The sequence below is a fragment of the Triticum aestivum genome, chromosome 4B (genome assembly GCF_018294505.1).
Source record: "Triticum aestivum cultivar Chinese Spring chromosome 4B, IWGSC CS RefSeq v2.1, whole genome shotgun sequence".
Lineage (NCBI taxonomy): Eukaryota > Viridiplantae > Streptophyta > Magnoliopsida > Poales > Poaceae > Triticum > Triticum aestivum.
The window spans coordinates 296,580,242-296,597,619 of record NC_057804.1 but is presented as its reverse complement, the minus strand read 5'-3'; the positions used below and the strand labels follow the sequence as shown (position 1 = coordinate 296,597,619).

At 43.3% G+C, this 17,378-nt stretch overlaps 1 protein-coding gene across 1 annotated transcript; it reads right to left on the bottom strand.

The window, feature by feature from the left end:
* Positions 1 to 4,428: 4,428 nt before the first annotated feature.
* On the bottom strand, positions 4,429 to 8,271 carry LOC123094790 (adagio-like protein 3). The gene is made up of 2 exons (XM_044516691.1): positions 7,161 to 8,271; positions 4,429 to 6,317 (listed from the first exon to the last, which is right to left on the bottom strand). The coding sequence occupies exons 1-2, from the start codon at positions 7,454 to 7,456 to the stop codon at positions 4,751 to 4,753; spliced, it is 1,863 nt and encodes a 620-aa protein (XP_044372626.1). The 5' UTR covers positions 7,457 to 8,271; the 3' UTR covers positions 4,429 to 4,750.
* Positions 8,272 to 17,378: the final 9,107 nt, after the last annotated feature.

The following is a 17,378-nucleotide window of genomic DNA, read 5'->3' as shown; positions in this document are numbered from 1 at the left end:
AAAATGTTAAAATTGTGGTTATTACTTTCTGTAGCTTTGCAATAATTTGGTGGAGCGAATATTGGCGGTTATACCCTGATTATATATCTAACTACCTGGGATGATTTAAAACTTGCGAGGAGAGATAGATTAGTCCCCGCTTATTATACACATGACATGAGATTAAGAAGGTGCAATGTTTAAAACGAGGTAGTGACACCATAACAAAATATTATGATGATTTACAAACTACCTTGATACACTTGTGTTTGGGCAAAAATGTGAAGAAGATTTGATGGATAGATTTTGGGGAGGATTAAACCGTGGTATTCAAGAGATACTAATTCATGAAATGTGTTTGATGAGGACATCAATACCATTGTTACACCCACAGCCCCTACTGCTATATATACTGGACCAATTACTAGAGCTCGCACACGCCAATTAAATTATCAGGTACTTTCGTTTCTTGGTAATGATTCTAATGTTCATGAGAATATGATGATGCCTAAATTGGATACATTTGTTTTGCTTACAAATGAAGGGCCTAGCTTGGAAAAGGATGAACATTGGAGCAAGAACAAGCATGGAGATGATGGCATGTGCAAGGGGAACAAGAACGGAGTTACAAGTGATGATTTCAGGACTTTGAAGCCACCATAATGAGTGCATGAAGCCTTGGACGAAATATACAAGATGCCACTTCATAAATTTCGTCCAGAGGCTATTCTAGGTGTTGTGTCACCTTATTATTGGGTCAGGCCCATGTAATTTCGAAATACATAAGTATAGGCTATTTTTAGAGTCCGTGTGGGTGGGGAAACAGGAGATAGGGTTAGTTTCGGACCCCTCCACCAAGGGCCACGAAATCCCCCCCACCCGCTTCCTCCATATATACAGCCCTTAGGGCACCGTTTAGACTTTGAGTTTTGTTTAGATTAAAAGTTCGCCATAGCTGCAACTTCGCGTACTTCGTTTGTGTTCAACGACCAGACAAAGGTGTCATAGAACCCCACCTTCATTAATAAAGCTTTCCTCTGTTATTCGCAATATCCAGATTGCAATCTTAGTTTCTTGCTTGTTCTTCGTTTGCTTGCAGGAAATAGACCTTCTTGGTCAGGTTGATCATGCTCCGGCGTGGTCAATAACCTCTCGGAGTTGGTTTAGCGATTGCTAAGGCGCGACGTCCTCGCACGTTCGTAGTCGGATCGTCAAAGTCGACTTCCACCAAAACGGTAGCCACCATCTCATCGAAACATCGGGACACCTTTGCCTCTATTAGTGTTTGACTTGCTTGCAAATCTGAACAGGATATAGAAAGACGTGTTGCCCACAAGACAAGCAGGCCCAAGGTGCAAATCCCAAGAGTTAAGACGGTTGTTCCTTCCACCACTACTCCTACTATGATAACCACGCCCATAGTTTTGAGCACTACACCACCTCCAACATGTGACATGTCACCGCCGAGAGTGCTACATCATCTGAGTCAAGCATCAAAGGTAACAATGAAGGTATTTATGGCATAACTATTCACGAGGTGTTGACTTACCCATTGATTTGATCGCACCACCTATTTTACATAATTGTGTCCATGTTATGAATGTGCCATGTGATCAAACAACTAAAATAACTACAATTTTCAGTGCACTCATTGGATTAATTGTTCATGAGAAAGAACCATGTATCATGCTGACTAAATTTGATTTGGACAAAGTATAATTGATAAGCCATGACGATGTGTTATCTACAGATTCGTGTGCTAATACTTTGTATTATCGAATTCACCCATGCCTTTGTCACTTGCGAAAAATATAACTGAAATCACATGTTCACAATCATTGCAAAGTGTTTACGCACCAAATTTTACTTTTAATTTGATTGGAGAGTATAGCATATATAATGAATGTTTTGTGCATAGAATTTGCATCAAAAGTGATGATCATGCTAGCTTGAGAAATGAAAATAATTGTGTCAATTTTAAATCATTTTGATATGACCTCTAATCCTGGTGATAATTATGTGTCAAATGACTTGTTGCATGTTTACTTATTTAAACATGTTGTAGCATGTAATTTTGAAACAATTAAAGTTTATTCACCAATGTTGGGATGGTTTAATGACGAGCATCACGATGATAAGAGCTTAACTTACATATGCAAACTAAGTTTCAATATTGTCACAAGGTTTATTTCTTGTGATGATACTTTGGATTTATATTTCACGACATTTGACAATTAATCATATATAAATGTGTCACATGTTCAACAACTGAGAAAAGTAAAAAATGGATGACATATACATATACAACATCTACACCTTGTCATTTTTGTTAGCCATGTTTCAAACTAAGCATCACCGAAGACAGCTTTGTATTCAGAAAGGGGAGGATAATGAGGATGTTCAGCAAATGAGAAAAGTAAAAAATGGATGACATATACATAACAACGTCTACACCTTGTCATTTTTGTTAGCCATGTTTCAGACTAAGCATCACCGAAGACAACTTTGTATTCAGAAAGGGGAGGATAATGAGGAAATGGCTACCTTGCATATGACCAAAAATATTACATACATGTATTTTTTTAGGTGATTTCTAATAAAAATTCTGCGATAATTTATTTATGCTATCCAAAAGAATAATACTTCACCTACCTTTATTTCATGCCTAATTATAGAATTACCGGACACTTGTAGAAACCATGTGTGAAGATAAATGAAAAGGAAATTGTTAGGAGTTATTCAAGAAGTCCTCTCACGTCATTTTTTGCCCAAGAGAAACTAGATACGAAGTTCCCCGCGTTCTCGGCTCAAATTCGAACTGCAAAGACATGCCTGGTTACAAACGTTTATAACTTTTGCATCTAACTCTAAATTTGGTGAATATTTTTTCTTGGAAAGCTTACCTCGTGTACTTTCCAAGCCAATTGGATTCTCCTTCAAATTCCTCCAGTGCACGGAGATAATCCAAAACCGGTGCGATGATGCTGCAAAATCCAAGTCAAAAAGTGTTGCATCATCTTCACTTGGGCCCATGGGCCTTGTATGGTCTAGGGTTAGGTTTTGGCTGCCTTGGGACGTGCTTCCACCCCCTTGGCCGCCACCACTTAGTTCTATAAATTAGAGCAATTTGGTAGCATTTTGTTTGGGTTTTGTTTAGTTAAAAATTAGTTGTTGCAACTTCATGTACTTCATTTGTGTCCAATGACCAGGCCCACACTGCTTTGAGACACCACTTTTATCAATACATCATATATATTCGCAATATTCGGATTGTTTTATCATATTCTTATTTGTTCTTCGATTGCTTGTAGGAATAGACATTTGTGGTTAGGCTGATCGTGCTTATGTCATCATCAGTAACCTTTAGGAGATTGGTTTAGCGACGGAACATGGTCGCACGTTGTATTCAGATCGCAAAGTCGTTCTCCACCAATCGTTAGCTACCTCTTATCCAAAGATCGGGACACTCTTGCCCTATAGGAGATGTTTCTCTGAATATTTTGATATCTTATTTGCAATTTCCGACTTGGTACGAATTTGTTATGAATTTTCAAAGTAACGCTCAAACGACTTTGACCAGATGAAAAGGCATTCTAGAGAATTAAAATGCTTTTTAGGGGTAAATTTAAGCACATTAAAAAGTTAGGGGCAAATGTGAGGAGTTGGTTCGAATTAGGGGCACAAATGTAAATATTCCCATTTTTATTTCTGAAACTTGAGGAAGGCTTGTGAGGGGCTAAATTTTATGATTTTAGTTAAGAGATGTTCTTAGTTTTTTTTTTAGAAAAGGAGGATGACCCCCGACCTCTGCATCTAGGAGATGCATACGGCCACTTTATTGATTGTTATCAAGGACCTTACAAAATATTACAACAATGAGCCTAAATCCACCATCTTAGCAACATATGACGCTACTTCTATCCAAAATGATGAAGGGGTGCTAGCTGAGCCACTACCCAGACCACTCACAAGAGATGCTCTTAGTAAGCCTTAATATATATTTTTTAGAACCCAGCAAGCCTTAATTGTCACTCTCATTCCAGCACTCTTTCTGGCGGCGACGAGTGCAAATGGATGATCACTTTGTATTCCAAGATATCAATATGATTGCTACCGAATGCAAATGGATGATCACTTTGTATTCCAAGATATTAATATGATCGCTACGACGACCCCTTCTGAGGTGAACTGCCGCCGTAGACGGATCGGGAACTTGACCATCATCTTCTTCAGGCTCTGGAGTCAGGCTAACCGAAATATAGGAATTGCATATGGATTCTGCCCATGCAGTAACTTAGCAAGCAGCAAGGTCCTCCCTAGAGGCTGTTTCATGATGGATAATGGATCAAGCAGGAAGTAGACAAGAGTTTCACAGCGTTCGCCCAACTCCATGCATGATCAGGGATGCCTACCATACTGATTGCACATCTGAGGCGATTGTTTCGTGGCCTCCAAAATACATTCATGTTTCTGTCAGTTAGTAGTACAATACAGTAATTATTGCTAACTGAAATCGCATCAAGATACATACAAACCACATACACGCATGAGCAGATACTAGTGGGAAGATTGTGGTACTAACGCATTTACAACCAACAAAAGTAACAGTGGCATAGGGATTTCCAGCCTTATATCATATGAAAACAACGAGGTATACTAAAACTCTCATCCACAAACTCTTTTTAGATTCTTTTGCACCCATTTCTGTATAGAAAAGCAGAGACAGAGAGATGGAATAAAGGTAAGGTCTAAAATCATGAGAACCCTATAATCATCCATCTTCATCGGGCCTGCTTGAGAGGCAGAGCTCGTGAAGCTCATTCAGTATCCACTCCTCTCCGGTGTGTCCACCAAGAACCAAGATCCTAGTGCCACCAACCACGCAGGTGCTGTGTCCCCAAGCGAACTTGGGTGGCTGCCCAGGGACGTTCAGGATTCTCCATGTCGGCTTTTCCTCAGCCGGATCAAGCAAGAAGAGCTCAGCGGGTGAGTGCAGCCCGGCGATTGAACCGCCAAATATGATGATCCTTCCACAGGGCAGGCTCACCGTGACATGATCAAGCCTTGGCGGAGGAACAACGCTTGGAAACCCAGTTGTCGCCAGCTGCCTCCATTGTGGATTCTCTTCACCAACATCCATTATGTAGGCATCACTGGAGCGCAGTCGGAGCGAGCCACTCTTTGCCAATCCACCAAACATAAATATTTTAGTCTTACCATAAACAGACAAGGTATGGCCAAGGCGGGATGACCAGGATGTCGGGATCTCCTTCCATGTTGGCTTCTCCTTCGTCAAGTCAAGCAGGAATGTGTCGCTTAGAAGCCCCCGCCCCGACACAAGAAGTTTAGAACCGTCCAGGGTGCATGAACTATGCCAGGACCGTGGCAGTGGCGGACCGTCGCTAGCAATCTCCCTCCAAGCGGGAGTCTGAGCATCAAGGTCAAGGACGAAGACATCATTAAGCAAACCTTGCTGTCCGTAGCCTCCAAATACTACCAGCCATGAGCCATTTAGCCATGAGAGAGTGTGGCCCCAGCGGCCAGGTGGGGAGGCAGAAACCTTGACACGGCACCATTCTGGCTTTGGAGCCTCCAGGTTAAGCACAAAGGTGTCACTCATAGGCTGCATGTTGACCCCCTCCCCGCCAAAAAGGACGAGGCGGTTGCCCACAGCACAGGCACTAAAATTGCATCGGGATGGCTCAACGCGTCCTCCAACTGTGAACTTCCTCCAAGAGGCTGCCTCGAGAGTTGTTAGTTCTCTTGCAAGACGACCCCATCCTAACATCTTGGTGCTCATCTCAAGCCTGCCAGTGACATCTCTTCCCCATGCATTTTGGCAGACCATTTTTCTTAGATGATCATTCTTGGTCAGCAGATGCATTCTAGTGCAGACTGAGCCAACTGAAGCTACATCTCTTGGTGACAGGCGAGATAAAATGTTATGAGCTAGAACTTCATCCGAGAGGTTGAAGATAGCGCAGTATTCTGAACATTGGACTTTAGGAGTATGCTCATGAGAAGTCCGGTTCATATCTTGAATGCTGAGCCTGTGGCTGGACTGTGGTTTATATACTGGGTAAGATATGTTGCTGGGATCGATGTTAGCATCAGAGAACAACTGGATCGCAATTATGTGTGTAAAAGCGCCATCATCCCCATGCATTGGAATGAGCCTTAACCGGTTATTCAGTGGAGCGCCATTTTTCCGAAAATTTAGTAGTTCACCTTGGAATTCAATTCCATCACTGAGGCATCGTCGCATCTCTGAAACAACCATTGGATCGACAAGGGGATGTCGTCTTTGGGCACGTGGGTCCCGAAATTGTAGGAATCGGCTGAAAATAAATTCAAGTCAAAAGAGTAATGTGAGAATTTCAATAGGCCCTCTGTCAGATATGTCATTGAATTGTTAGCTTATTTCAAGTAAGATACAGTTTAACGACTGGAACAAATGAAAAAGTTTATCAAATTTAAGGCACCCATGAAATAAATTCCAGTGGCAAGTAATAGCCTGCCTGACTCGAATAAATTAGCATATTTTCCTTTGCATTGGCATGCCTGCTATCTATCAACCAACATTAAGAAGCATAAGGCTCAAAACTAGCACAGATATTTAGTTTAGTACTTTTTTCAAAATTTGGAATTGTTAGGCCCAAGTCGTTTTAGACATTGAGAAAGTGAAATTTTAGAACCATTAACTACCGCTATCTTTAGAAATATTTAGATTAGATATTTATCATGGTAGTGCTTTCACTATATAATTTATTCGAGTTTTTCTACACATGCTGCAAGAGCAATTAGTGGTCAAAGTTGCATTTTGAGGTGATGTCAACCGACAAATGACAACTTTTAAACCCCACGAATCAATTTAAGAACCGGCCAATCGAACTAGATAACCACATTTTACATTCCGCTAAGCGAGTACCTATCTTTGCACTAGCATTAGGACCACGCAAGCTGCAAAGGCAAAGTGCTGCAAGGATATTCTGAAATATAAAAACGAATTGCACGAATACGAATTAAAATCCTAACTTTCCGACGAAAGGGCCGAACTCAAAACAAGCTAGTGGCTACCAACACTTGTGAGTTATGAACATTGAAAGAGATGGCCACCCTGATAACACGGCCAGAAAAGTAGACGACCACCGCAGAGCAGAGAAGACGGCTGGAGCACTCACCAGTTCCGGCCGAGGACCTCGTGCGCGCGGTACCCCGTGGCGGCCTCGAAGGCGGCGTTGACGTAGATGACGGGGAAGTCAGGCTCCACCGCGTCTGCCACCACGATCGCCGCCGCCCTCTGCTCTCCCGGCTGGCCAGCCATCCCCAGCCCCGGCGCTCCCCAGGCCCACCCACCGGTCCTCTCCTCCTCCTCTTCCCCGTCCACCTCCATCCCCTCCTCCACCTCCTCCTCCATGGCGCACAGCCTCATCCGCTTGATCGCCACGACGGCACCGCGATCCACCCCATCAAACATGCCTCGCTCGCTCTGTACACGGCGCGCTGGTGGGATGGAGATGAAGATGCCGCTGCTGATGCGGAAGAAGGTGGGAGATATTTTGCAGAGCGGAGCAGTAGTACTGTTCTTAAAGCATGTCTAACAGAGCTCTCAAAAACTCAACCTTCAAAACCAGTTTAAGGGCCGTCCCGCACTCCGGCGCCTTCCCCGAGCCTGCTGCCCTTCCCTACAGATTCCTCGTGAGCTCCTCCTTTGAAGCCCCCTTGTTCCCACATCGATCCTTCGCGGTAGTCGTTGTGTTCCGGCCGTGGCTCTGCTCCCGCCGGTGAGCTCGTGGTGGTCGACCTCGTCCACCCCGGGTCGAACCAGAGCCACTGACGTGCTCCTGGGGCTCCCATGAGGCCAAAGCGTCGTGCCCCACCCGTTGCCGCGTTCCCCACGCCCCTGGCCAAGCCCGGGCCGCGGCCTGGCCGCGCGTGCCGCTCGTGGCCCCACCCAAGCGCGCCCCCGCCTCCCCTCGACCGTGCCCGGCCCCGTGCTGCTGCACCTCTGCTCGCGCCTCCCCGCTAGCCCAGCCGCGCCCCGCGCCATCCCGCACCGGCCATGGCCTCGCCTCCCCGCTCGCCGCTGCCGTCCGGCCGCATTCTGGCTGCCCCAGCCGTGCCCGCCGTTGTTAGTCTGTCTACGCGCGCGACACCGCGCCCGGCTCTGCTCGCTTCTCCCCGCGCCTACTGCTCCATGCGCTGCTTGGCTGCTTGCTGGTTGTGTTGTCGCTGCTTGCTTTGTTGCTGCTGCTCGCTAGCCTCTGCCGCTGCTCTGTTGCTGCTGCTGCTACTCTCTACTGCTTCTGCTGCTAGCGTCGCGCCGTGACTAGCTGCTGTTTGCTAGTCGCTCCGGCAGTCCGGCATGCGTAGCTGCAAAGTTGTTTGCTGAAGAAATAACTGACGAAACTGAACTGCACCAGAGAGATTGCCCCGTCCAAACATGGTCATGTGTTACGTGTACATTTGCGTGCACAGCCATGATAACGGCTTGGGCCATTGCACATATGGCCGACCCAATTAGTTTATTTTAGCACTAATCAGACTAACTAACCTCCTATGACATGTGGAGCCCCATAGCTAATTTATCTAATCAACTAGAATAGTTTAGTTACTGGCTATGACATGTGGGACCCCTCCACCACTAACTAAACTTGTTTAAATAAGTTATTAACCCATAAGTCATTGACAAGTAGGCCCCATAGCCACTATTCACACTTTAACCAGGTCAACCTTTGACTGTTGAGCTGCTGACTGTGTATGTTGACTCAGCCACTGGACCCCACATGTCATTCTAATAGGCTAGCTAAAATTGTGTATAAAAAGTATCTCACAATCTAATTTTTGAATTAATAATGATTTCTGAATATTGCTAAAACTTTAGAAATTCATATAAATAATCCGTAGCTCGAACGAAAAAGTTTTATACATCAAAGTTGCTCAGAACGACGAGACGAATCGGACTACGCGGTCCGTTCGTCTGTCACGCGTCCCTAGCATAGCGAACCGGCAACCGTCCCCTTCCGTTTCATCTGTCCGAAAATGCCAAACTTCGGGAAAACTTTCCCGGATGTTTTCCCCTTCGCTCATATTGCCTAGCACTGCGTTAGAACACCCTAGCACCGCTTAGTGATACTATTGTATGATTTGTATTTACTGTTTCTTCCCCCTCTTCTCTCCGGTAGACCCCGAGACCACTGTTGATGCCTGATAGAGGCAAAGGTGTATTGTCTTTCGATGAGATGGTGGCTGTCATCTTCTGAGGAAGTCGACCTTGACGATCCGACTATGAACGTGCGAGACGTCGCGCCTTAGCAATCGCTAAACCAACTTCCGAGGGTTATTGACCACGCCGGAGCACGATCAACCTGACCACGAGGGTCTGTTTTCCTGCGAGCAAACGAAGAACAAGGAAGAAACTGAGATTGGAATCTGGATACTGTGAATATAAGATGAAAGCTTTATTGATGAAGGTGGGGTTCTGAGACGTCTTTGTGTGGTCGTTGAACACAAACGAAGTACGCGAAGTTGCAGCTATGGCAAACTTTAATCTAAACAAAACCCAAAGTCTAAACGACGCCCTAAGGGCTCTATATATGGAGGAAGAGGGAGGAATTTCGTGGCCCTTGGGGAAGGGTCCGAAACCAACCGTATCTCTTGTTTCCCCACACATACGGACTCTAAAAACTGCCTATACTCAAGTATTTTGAAAATACATGCGCCTGGCCCAATAATAAGGTGACGCAGCACCTAGAATAGCCTCTGGACGAAAGTTGTGAAGTAGCATCTTGTATATTTCATCCAAGGCTTCATGCACTCATTATGGTGGCTTCAACGTCCTGAAATCATCACATGTAACTCGTTCTTGTTCCCCTTGCGCATGCCTCCATCTCCATGCTTGTTCTTACTCCAATGTTCATCCTTCTCCAAGCCAGGCCCTTCATTTGTAAGCAAAACAAATATATCCAATTTAGGCAGCATCATATTCTCATGAACATTAGAATCATTACGAAGAAACAAAAGTACTTGGTAATTTAATTGGCGTGCGCGAGCTCTAGTAATTGGTCCAGTATGTATAGCAGCAGGGGCTATGGGTATAACAATGGTATTGATGTCCTCATCATCCTCCCCTTCTTGAAATGAATTCGTCCTTGACGGAAGCTCATCTTCCTCACCTAAATAAGGCTTCAAATCTGCAAATATTAAAAGTGGGACTAACCCCAAAATCTGCAAGCAGCTCAAGTTTTGATGAGGACATCAATACCATTGTTACACCCACAGCCCCTACTGCTACATATACTGGACCAATTACTAGAGCTCGCGCACGCCAATTAAATTATCAGGTACTTTCATTTCTTGGTAATGAGTCTAATGTTCATGAGAATATGATGCTGCCTAAATTGGATACATTTGTTTTGCTTACAAATGAAGGGCCTAGCTTCGAGAAGGATGAACATTGGAGCAAGAACAAGCATGGAGATGATGGCATGTGCAAGGGGAACAAGAACGGAGTTACAAGTGATGATTTCAGGACTTTGAAGCCACCATAATGAGTGCATGAAGCCTTGGACGAAATATACAAGATGCCACTTCATAAATTTCGTCCAAAGGCTATTCTAGGTGCTGCGTCACCTTATTTTTGGGCCAGGCCCATGTAATTTCGAAATACATAAGTATAGGCTATTTTTAGAGTCCGTATGTGTGGGGAAACAAGAGATAGGGTTAGTTTCGGACCCCTCCACCAAGGGCCACGAAATTCACCCCCTATTCCTCCATATATACAGCCCTTAGGGCACCGTTTAGACTTTGGGTTTTGTTTAGATTAAAAGTTCGCCATAGCTGCAACTTCGCGTACTTCGTTTGTGTTAAACGACCAGACAAAGGCGTCACAGAACCCCATCTTGATCAATAAAGCTTTCATCTTATATTCGCAATATCCAGATTGCAATCTCAGTTTCTTGCTTGTTCTTCGTTTGCTCGCAGGAAGCAGACCCTCGTGGTCAGGTTGATCGTTCTCCGGCATGGTCAATAACCTCTCGGAGTTGGTTTAGCGATTGCTAAGGCGCGACGTCCTCGCACGTTCCTAGTCGGATCGTCAAAGTCGATTTCCACCAAAGTTATATCCATCATCTCATCGAAAGATGGGACACCTTTGCCTCTATCAAATGGCATCAGAGTTCCTGGTTTCTCAGTGAGATTTTACAATTTTTCGTAGTTTAGATTGAGTCGATTCTTCATACCTACAGTCCATGAAAAATCCACAAAAAAAATTAGAGTTAGTTCATCATATCCAAACCAATCTGAGCCTTTGCATAATCTTTTTAGGGTTTTTCTTTGTTGAATTTGCGGTTGCATCGTCGTGTCTAGTTGCTGGTCTTAGCGTCTAGTCCTTTAGAGTTTCGAGTTCTATCACAGTTTGTCACGCCGCCGCACCATCTTCATCGTTGTTGCCATATACCACCACCGCTGCCATATCCCACCAACGCTGCCTTATACCACCACCGCTGCCATATCCCACCAACGCTGCCATATACCACCGATTCATATCTATATACCACCACCGCTGCCATATCCTACCACCATATATCCACCACCAATCTGAGTTCTTTTCGTAGTTGGTTTGTTTCCGAGATCCATCTAATTTCCGATTCGTGTTTCCTTGCCTGAGTAGGTTTCGAAAAAAAAAGAGTCTGGAGACCCCCGGGTAGTTTTTAGGCCAAAATTTCGGCGAGTGAAAATATTTTTCCCTATCCTATTTTTAGGTCCCCAGGAGTGTTTTGAGACATTCGCCATCATAGTGATTTTTTGTCGCACTTTTTCGTCGTCGCTGCCCTGATTTCCGAAAAAAATTGTCAAAATTTTTTTGTTCCCATCTTGTCAGTTTGACCTGGGAAGAGTTTTGAGACACTCGCCATTATAGTGTTTTTTCGCAAAAAAAGAGCAGTGCAAAAAAAAGAGCGAACAAAATTCCAGAGTGTGCTTTTCCCTTGTTTAAGTGGAGCACCGTGATTTTGTTAGTGTTGTAGGCTCGCGTCTCTAGCACGGTCTAGCCTAGGACCAGCACAGTACCGTCATTGAGCGTTTATTCAACTTTGCATCTCTGAATTGATTATTGCTGATCCTTTTTGCTACCATATTATAAGCCTTCCCAGCTCCACATACATCTACGTCGTGTGTTTGACTCTCCCTGGTAATCGCTCTATCCAAGCTTTGAGAGTTTTGATTACAACGGTTGCCGATCACCGCCTGCTGCTGGGTAAGAACTGGTAAGAATTTGAGTTTTGCTTGACGGATTTGTGACACCCACCACCACCACTTGTTAGTAGTCTGTAGGATCATATTCTTGTGTGTTTCTATTGCTGCTAACCATGCCAGGATCACAAGCCGACGAGATTGACTGAGAGAACATAACGAACAAGGAGCTTCATGATAAGTTTCAGCAAATGATGACTGAATAGGTGCAAGATGTGTTGAACAATTTTGAAGAGGCCATGGAGAAGATCACTGGCCTTGAGAAGACGTTCGAAATAAAGCTCGATAATAGATTTAATGAACTGCTTGCGCGTCTTCCACCGGCTGCACCTGCCGTACCTCTACAACAACAACTACTACTACCTCCACGTCACGAAACAGCCCTCCGCCGAGCGAGCCGTGTCCTTCTTCAGCCTGGCCAAACTGTTGGTGCTACTATTGATACTTCTATGGCTCCTGCTGCTGATGCGGAGGATGATTATGCGGGAGATTATGAGGATGAGGTTGATCAAAATCAGAACTACGTGCAACCACCAGCACCACAACCACCAGGTCGTCCACATGCAAATAATCACAATGGTAGGGCTCTCCCTCAGGTACGAGATCATGACCATCTTCCTAAACTGAAATTCAATATTCCACCATTTGAGGGTAGATATGTTCCTGATATATATCTTACTTGGGAGTTAGAAACTGAACAACGATTTACATGTTTACAATATCCTGAGGAGAGACGTGTTCCTGCTGCTGTTTATGCTTTCACTAGCTTTGCATGTGTTTGGTGGTCTGAACATTGTAGATTATATCCTATTCCAGCTACTTTGGCTGCTTTGAAAACCGCTATGCGTACTTGTTGGGTTCCACCATATTATCAACGTGAACTGCTTCAAAAATTGCAGCGTTTGAGACAAGGAAAAAATTCTGTAGAAGAATATTATCAGGAATTACAAACTGGCATGATTAGATGTGGTATTGTTGAGGAGAATGAACCTATGCTTGCACGTTTTATGGGTGGATTAAATAGAGAGATTCAGACCATTCTAGAGTATAAGGATTATACTAATATCACTCGTTTATTCTATCTTGCTTGTAAAGCTGAACGTGAAGTGCAGGATCGACAAGCATTGGCACAAACTAACTTTTCTGTAGGTCGACCTTCATCATGGACACCGCGTGCATCTTCTACTTCCACTGCACCAGCACCTCCATTAGGTGACACCTCCAGCCGTGATACAAGAAAGCACGCACAACCACCACTATCTGCCAAGAGCGCACCTGCCGGGCCTACATAGAGCTCTTCTTCTTCCATGGCAACAACTCGGCACACAAGTGATATTCTTTGTCGTCATTGTAAGGGAAGAGGTCATTATCCGAGAGAATGCAAATCTCAGCGTGTGATGATTGCTACTGAGGATGGTGGGTATGAGTCCGCTAGTTACTATGATGAGGAGATGTTGGCTCTTATTACACGTGAAGAACGTGGTGGAGATGATTCTGATCATGAGACGCAATACATGGCACCTGAAGACACTGACAGGTATGAATGTTTAGTTTCTCAACGTGTTTTGAGTGTGCAGGTCAGACAAGCTGAGCAAAATCAGAGGCATAATTTGTTCCATAAAAAGGGAGTTGTGAAGGAACGTTCTGTGCGCGTCATCATAGACGGAGGGAGCTGCAACAACTTGGCTAGCATGGAGATGGTGGAGAAGCTCTCTCTCACCACAAGACCACATCCACATCCTTACTACATCCAATGGTTCAACAACAACGGCAAGGTTAAGGTAACACGTACAGTTCATGTGCATTTTAGTATCTCTACATATGTTGATTATGTTGATTGTGATGTGGTACCTATGCAAGCATGTTCCCTATTACTTGGTCGACCATGGCAATTTGATAAAAAATTCTGTCCACCATGGTAGAAACAATCAGTATACTCTTGTTCATAAAGATAAAAATATTACTTTGCTTCCTATGACTCCTGATTCCATTTTGAAAGATGATATTAATAGAGCTAATAAAGCAAAACAGGAGAAGAATAAGAGTGAAAATCAGATTGTGGCAAAAGAATTTGAGCAACAAATGAAGCCTAATAATAAACCATCTAGTGTTGCTTCTGAAATTAAATTGAAAAGTGCATGTTTACTTGCCACTAAATATGATATTGATGAGCTAGATTTTAGCAAATCTGTTTGCTATGCTTTTGTGTGCAAAGAGGCATTACTTTCATTTGAGGACGTGCCTTCCTCTTTGCCCCCTGCTGTCACTAACATTTTGCAGAACTTCACTGACGTCTTCCCACAAGACGTGCCACCGGGATTACCACCTATTCGAGGGATTGAACATCAAATTGACTTAATTACCGGTGCATCGCTACCCAACCATGCACCATACCGTACCAATCCAGGGAGACCAAGGAGATTATGCGTCAAGTACAAGAGCTTCTCGACAAAGGTTATATACGCGAATCCCTTAGTCCTTGTGCTGTACCTATTATTTTAGTGCCGAACAAGGATGGTACAGCGCGTATGTGTGTTGATTGTAGAGGCATTAATAATATTACTATTCGTTATCGTCATCCTATTCATAAGCTAGATGATATGCTTGATGAATTGAGTGGCTCTACAATATTCTCCAAAGTTGATTTGCATAGTAGATACCATCAAATTCGTATGAAATTGGGGGATGAATGGAAAACAGCATTTAAAACTAAGTTTGGATTATATGAGTGGTTAGTCATGCCTTTTGGGTTAACTAATGCACCTAGTACTTTCATGAGATTAATGAACGAAGTTTTACGTGCTTTCATTGGACGATTTGTGCTAGTTTATTTTGATGACATATTGATTTATAGCAGAACTTTGGAGGAACATTTAGAACATTTACGTGCTGTTTTTATTGCTCTACGTGATGCATGTTTGTTTGGTAACCTCAGGAAGTGCACCTTTTGCACCGACCGAGTGTCTTTTCTTGGCTACGTTGTTACTCCACAGGGAATTGAAGTTGATAAAGCCAAGATTGAAGCTGTTGAGAGTTAGCCGCAGCCCAAAACGGTCACACAAGTGAGGAGTTTTCTTGGCCTTGCTGGATTCTATAGGCGTTTTGTGAGAGATTTCAGCACCATTGCTGCACCTCTCAATGAGCTTACAAAGAAGGATGTGCCTTTTGTTTGGGGTACCGCACAGGAAGAAGCCTTCACGGTATTGAAAGATAAGTTGACACATGCTCCTTTACTCCAACTTCCTGATTTTAATAAGACTTTTGAGCTGGAATGTGATGCTAGTGGAATTGGATTAGGAGGTGTGTTATTACAAGATGGCAAACCTGTTGCATATTTTTCTGAAAATTTCAGTGGGCCTAGTCTGAATTATTCTACTTATGATAAAGAATTATATGCTCTTGTTCGGACTTTAGAGACATGGCAGCATTATTTATGGCCCAAATAATTTGTTATACACTCTGATCATGAATCTTTGAAACATAATAAAAGTCAAGCTAAACTGAATCATAGACATGCTAAATGGGTTGAATACATTGAGACTTTCCCTTATGTCATTGAACACAACAAGCAAAAAGAAAATATTATTGCTGATGCATTGTCTCGTCACTATACTATGCTTTCACAACTTGACTTCAAAATATTTGGTTTGGAGACGATCAAAGACCAATATGTGCATGATGCTGATTTTAAAGATGTAATGCAGAATTGTATAGAAGGAAGAATGTGGAACAAGTTCATCGTTAATGATGGATTTGTGTTCCGTGCTAACAAGCTATGCATTCCAGCTAGCTCCGTTCGTCTTTTGTTGTTGTAGGAGGCGCATGGAGGAGGATTAATGGGACACTTTGGCGTGAAGAAGACGGAGAAAGTACTTGCTACACATTTATTTTGGCCAAAGATGAAACGGGATGTTGAGCATTTTATTGCTCGGTGCACTACATGTCAAAAAGCTAAGTCACGACTCAATCCTCATGGTTTATATATGCCTTTGCCTGTACCAAGTGTTCCTTGGGAGGATATATCTATGGACTTTGTTTTAGGTTTACCTCGAACAAAGAAGGGGAGGGATAGCATATTTGTTGTCGTGGATAGATTCTCGAAAATGGCACACTTTATACCATGTCATAAAAGCGATGATGTTGTTAATGTTGCTGATTTGTTCTTTCGTGAAATTATTTGCTTGCATGGTATGCCAACTACTATTGTTTCAGATCATGATACTAAATTTCTTAGCCACTTTTGGAGATGTTTATGGGCTAAATTTGGGACTAAACTGCTTTTTAGTACTACTTGTCACCCCCAAACTGATGGACAAACTGAAGTAGTCAATAGAACATTGTCTACTATGCTTAGGGCTGTTTTGAAGAATAATAAGAAAATGTGGGAAGAATGCTTGCCTCATATTGCATTTGCTTATAATCGTTCATTGCATTCTACTACTAAGATGTGCCCTTTTGAAATTGTGTATGGTTTCCTACCTCGTGCACCTATTGATTTGTTGCTTCTTCCATCTTCGGAGAAGGTTAATTTTGATGCTAAACAATGTGCTGAATTGATTTTAAAAATGCATGAGTTAACTAAGGAAAACATTGAGCGTATGAATGCTAAATATAAACTTGCTGGAGATAAGGGTAGAAAACATCTTGTGTTTGCACCTGGAGATCTTGTTTGGTTACATTTGCGTAAGGATAGATTTCCTGATTTGCGCAAATCAAAGCTAATGCCACGTGCTGATGGTCCTTTTAAGGTGTTGGAGAAGATAAATGATAATGCATATAAACTTGAGCTGCCTGCAGATTTTGGGGCTAGTCCCACTTTTAACATTGAAGATTTGAAGCCTTATTTGGGTGAGGAAAATGAGCTTCCGTCGAGGACGACTTCATTTCAAGAAGGAGAGGATGATGAGGACATCAATACCATTGTTACACCCACAACCCCTACTGCTACATATATTGGACCAATTACTAGAGCTCGCGCACGCCAATTAAATTATCAGGTACTTTTGTTTCTTGGTAATGATTCTAATGTTCATGAGAATATGATGCTGCCTAAATTGGATACATTTGTTTTGTTTACAAATGAAGATCCTAGCTTGGAGAAGGATGAACATTGGAGCAAGAACAAGCATGGAGATGATGCCATGCGC

Excerpts from the sequence above, each read along its gene's own strand:
- LOC123094790 (XM_044516691.1), bottom strand. The coding sequence starts at position 7,456 with ATGTTTGATGGGGTGGATCGCGGTGCCGTCGTGGCGATCAAGCGGATG. Across the intron at positions 6,318-7,160 it reads GAGGTCCTCGGCCGGAACTG|CCGATTCCTACAATTTCGGG; the intron begins GTGAGTGCTCCA and ends ATTTATTTTCAG.